This window comes from Poecilia reticulata, linkage group LG14 (assembly GCF_000633615.1).
Source record: "Poecilia reticulata strain Guanapo linkage group LG14, Guppy_female_1.0+MT, whole genome shotgun sequence".
NCBI lineage: Eukaryota > Metazoa > Chordata > Actinopteri > Cyprinodontiformes > Poeciliidae > Poecilia > Poecilia reticulata.
In genome coordinates, this window is record NC_024344.1 from 6,327,022 (window position 1) to 6,331,580 (window position 4,559).

Genomic DNA, 4,559 nt, shown 5'->3' on the forward strand with positions numbered 1-4,559 from the left:
TATATATATATGTATGTATGTATATTTCATACAATATATTTCAATGGCTGCACAGTTGGTAGAGCTGTTGCCTTGCAGCAAGAAGGTTCTGGGTTTGATTCCCGGCCCCGGTCTTTCTGCATGGAGTCTGCATGTTCTCCCTGTGCATGCGTGGGTTTTCTCCGGGTACTCCGGTTTCCTCCCACAGTCCAAAAACATGACTGTCAGGTTAATTGGCCTCTCCAAATTGTCCCTAGGTGTTTGTGTGCATGGTTGTGTGTCTCTGTGTTGCCCTGCGACAGACTGGCGACCTGTCCAGGGTGAACCCTGCCTCTTGCACGGAACGTTAGCTTGAGATAGGCACCAGCAGCCCTCCCAACCCCACTAAGGGACAAGGGTGCAAAGAAAATGGATGGATGGATGGATGGATGGATGGATGGATGGATGGATGGATGGATGGATGGATGGATGGATGGATGGATGGATGGATGGATGGATAAAATATATTTCATAAAATAAAATTTATTGCCATATTGTCAAGTTGATTTTATTATGTGTTACATTTTCAGTCAGAAGCTCGCATTTCCAAGTTTCAAACAAAATGAAAAAAATGAAATCAAAAGAACAGCCCCTCTGAAGTTTTGTTTTTGAGGGTATAGTCAGAGGTTTCTCATCAATCACAGTATCAAAATCTAATATGGCAGCCTTGCACGTAATTGGAATTGTATAAAAGAAAAAAAACAAACAGATTTCCTACTTTATCTTATTGTCTATACCAGTGTATCCATAGGTTGGTGCCTGTCTCATGTGGTCTTTGTGCAGGACACAAGATACACTCAGTGTTTAAATAGATGCATGGCGCCTTCTAGTGGCAGGACACCGGTTTTCATCAACTACTTTTGCCGTCTTTTGTAACACTGGCTAGCAGATCTATAATAAAGCTAAACAAATTCGAAGACAACAGGGTTTTGTTGAAATTGGCTACATTCTTGTGTGTTGAGAGTCATGTGAGAGAGGAGCAGTGATTTAAAGATATTCAAGTTGTTTTTATTCTTGGAAATCTTTACAAAGCAAAGCACTGCCCAGAGCAAGGTTTTGAGTCAGCTGCTTCTCAGCGAGGACACCGCATAAGGTCTCTGCTGTGAATTGTGAAATATACTGCTGATTATCACCAGAGTCAGTATATTTCTGAAGAATGGTCAAATAGAAATAGATGGCTTTGACTTTAGTGAACATTGGGATAAGCATCCTCTGCTGTTGGAAAACAGGAAGCAAAAATGAGACTTTGAAACTCCAACACAAGTATTTTGTGTTTCGAGAAGTAAAAAGAAACTATTAATTAATAAAAAAGAAACTATTAACTCATATGACAACCAAGACCATTCTGGAAATTATAGTGGCTCAGTAAGGTATTTATAAATGTATTTACAATATTTCTTTACTTGTAATGCTTTTTACACAATCTAAAATAGGCTATGGCAAGATGAGAATGCTTAAAGTTATTTTCAGCCAAACCAGCTTAACCTACATATGGTTAAACAATTGTCTTTCAACTTGTCGTTTTGCATTGCTATTATGCTGTAAATCATTATTAAATCAAGAAAATATCTGCCCTCCCACAACATGCAGCCTTTGGAGACATGAGGGTATAGGGTGAGTAATCGCAGTCAGAGCATGTATTGATGTATTTTTCCTATTTTTTTCTTCTTTATTTTTGTTTATCATCAAATTCTTCCCACGACGGTGCTTATTTGCATCTTGTTGGCAGGAGAAAAACATGATGTGTATAAACACTGTATAATCAAGTTAATGAGTGTTTTTCCTTTAACAGCTACCAGGGGAAGGATTGCAGGCTGGAGAAATAAAAAGTATACATATTATTCATTTACATGGCGCCCACTAGTGGTAAGATGCATCGCTCCCCTGTGGCAAACACTTGGCAGCAGATGTGTTGCGTTATCAAGATAAACAAATTCATGTAGACTGATCTTTTTAACAACGGCTGCTGTGTTGAGTACTAAATGTCACATGAGACAGGATCAGTGATGTTAAGATATTTGAGTTTTTCTTAGGAATCATCACAAAGCACGGAACTGCTCAGAGCAATTGTGTGTAAGTCAGCTGCTTCTCAGTGAGGACTTTGTTTCATGTCTTTGCTGTGAATAGTCCTGTATCTATGATATGTGACGACAGAGTAAGTGGTTTCTGAAGAATGTAGAAGATGTCGAGGATTGGACCGAGGTTTTCTTGTTCTTTTTAGCGGACTAAAAAACTTAAAAGAAACGTGGAGTTTTTTTTAATTAATTTATTATTATTATTATTATTATTATTATTATTATTATTATTATTATTATTATTATTATTATTATTATTATTATTATTTAGACACTGTAAGTGTGTTAGTTAATTGAAACTGAAAAATGCATTAATTTAACATTAATGTTAAAATTAAATATGCATACAGAGTGAGGTTTTTGTTGGAGAGTTTCACACTGCAACCACAGCAAACACAGTGATGTTCTGTGTGGCTATATATTGGGAGTTAAGCTCATGAAAACACAATCTGAAGCATAAAATTAGTAAGTATACCACCAAAAAAGGTGTTTAATATACGGTATACAGTTTATAAAACTTCAATCTTGTATCTTATGGAAATAAACCCCAGAGCACATGCTATTGATTCTGTAAATGTGGAGATGCTTATCGTACATTTCAGGTTATTATCAATAAAACATTTTGACATTTTCCTTCCAATTCAAAGCAATGCATACATTCAGGTTACTCGATTGCATAGAATTTCCCAACACAGAGACAATGACGTTTGTGGTAACATGACTAATTAAGGGATACAACTACATTTGAAGGCACTGTAAATTTAATCTAATTCAATAATCTATAGAAATTAGACAAGTACATAGAATAAACATATTATATACATTAGCATTTATAGCCCTGGCTAAATTGCAGTTCTTGTCCCGAGAACAGCCTTATTACATACATAACACCTCTGGAAAAAGGAAAATATTTAGCACGATTACAAATCTGAACTGTAAAAAAAGGAGCAGCATTCAGTTTTTATGCTCCACAAATCCAGAAATGTCCAAAACCCAGCTGAAACACTGAACTCCTTTAAATCAAGGCTAAAAACACCTTGGCCCCATATTGAGAGTTGACCTTTATTATTAATAACTGGAACATTGATTTCATATTTGATGTATATTGCTAATTATTTTTCTTGCTAATTTTGATGATGGAATTGGACAAAATGTAATGTTTGTTTGGTGATTGTGTTATATTTTATAATGCACTTTGAACTGCCTTGTTACTATAAACATAAATTTACTTGATTTAAACTATGAAGATTAGTTCACTCAGGCTGTTTGCACCACTCATGACGTAAGCTTGAGGGTATTATAGCATGTGACTGAGAGAGCAGTGGAGGGGGGGGGGGTCTCAAGAACTTCAGTGAAAATTCCTCCCACTTTCCCACTGTGGAAGTTCTTGGTTCGTCTCTCAGCGTCTGCTTCGCCTCTGAAAGGAAAAGCTTTGCTGCTGAGATGTGGGGGGTAAAAGTTTTTATTTTCATCCTTTGTTTGGTGCCCACCTACCAGCAGTTCCCTCGCCTTTGTGTAACGCAACAAGCCCTGCGGACCAAGGAGTGCTGTCCGGTGTGGGAGGGGGACGGCTCAGCTTGTGGAGCCAGGTCAGGCAGGGGCTCCTGTGAGGATGTGGAGATCTCAGAGCAGCCCGACGGACAGCAGTACCCCTTCTCGGGACTGGACGATCGAGAGAAGTGGCCTTTGGTTTTCTACAACAGGACTTGTCAGTGTGCAGGGAACTTTATGGGGTTTAACTGTGGGGACTGCAAGTTTGGCTACTTTGGGGACACCTGCAACGAAAGAAGAGAGTCCCTCAGACGGAACATATTCCACCTGACCAGGGCCGAGAGAAACAGACTCATTTCTTACCTGAATCTTGCCAAGCAGACAATCAGCAGGGACTATGTTGTTGCAACACGGACCTATAGGGAGATGGAGAATGGCTCCAATCCAATGTTTGCTGATGTTTCTGTGTATGATGTGTTTGTCTGGATGCATTACTATGTGTCTCGCAATGCACTGTTAGGTGGGCCAGGGAATGTCTGGAGAAATGTGGACTTTGGACACTGGGCTCCTGCATTCCCACCATGGCACCGTGTTTACTTGCTGCACTGGGAACATGAGATCAGGAAGCTGACAGGAGACATGTCTTTCTCTATTCCCTACTGGGACTGGAGAGATGCACAGGACTGTGACGTGTGCACTGATGAGCTGATGGGGGCCCGGAGCCCCCAGGACCCCAATCTTATCAGCCCAAGCTCTGTCTTCTCCTCTTGGAAGGTAAAATAAAGCATGTTTTTTTTCTTTTGTTTATATAAAAATGTTTTTGAAAAGATCATTGTGATTGTCTTTTTTTTTCCTAACAAGCGAAACAGAAATTTAAAATACATGTAAAACCAAAACTTTCTTCAGTCCTATCTTATACTTAAGTGTTCACTTAAGTGCTTAAATGTTCCCTTTATTTTTTTGAGCAGTGTATAT

General features: G+C 38.8%; 1 protein-coding gene across 1 annotated transcript in view; it reads left to right on the forward strand.

Moving 5' to 3' along the window:
* Positions 1–3,469: 3,469 nt before the first annotated feature.
* LOC103475522 (tyrosinase-like) overlaps positions 3,470–4,559 on the forward strand; it is a 7,484-nt gene continuing 6,394 nt past the window's right edge. Inside the window, exon 1 of the mRNA XM_008427205.2 lies at positions 3,470–4,358. Coding sequence (XP_008425427.1) covers positions 3,537–4,358 — 822 coding nt within the window. The 5' untranslated portion in view covers positions 3,470–3,536. The remainder of the gene's footprint in view (positions 4,359–4,559) is intronic.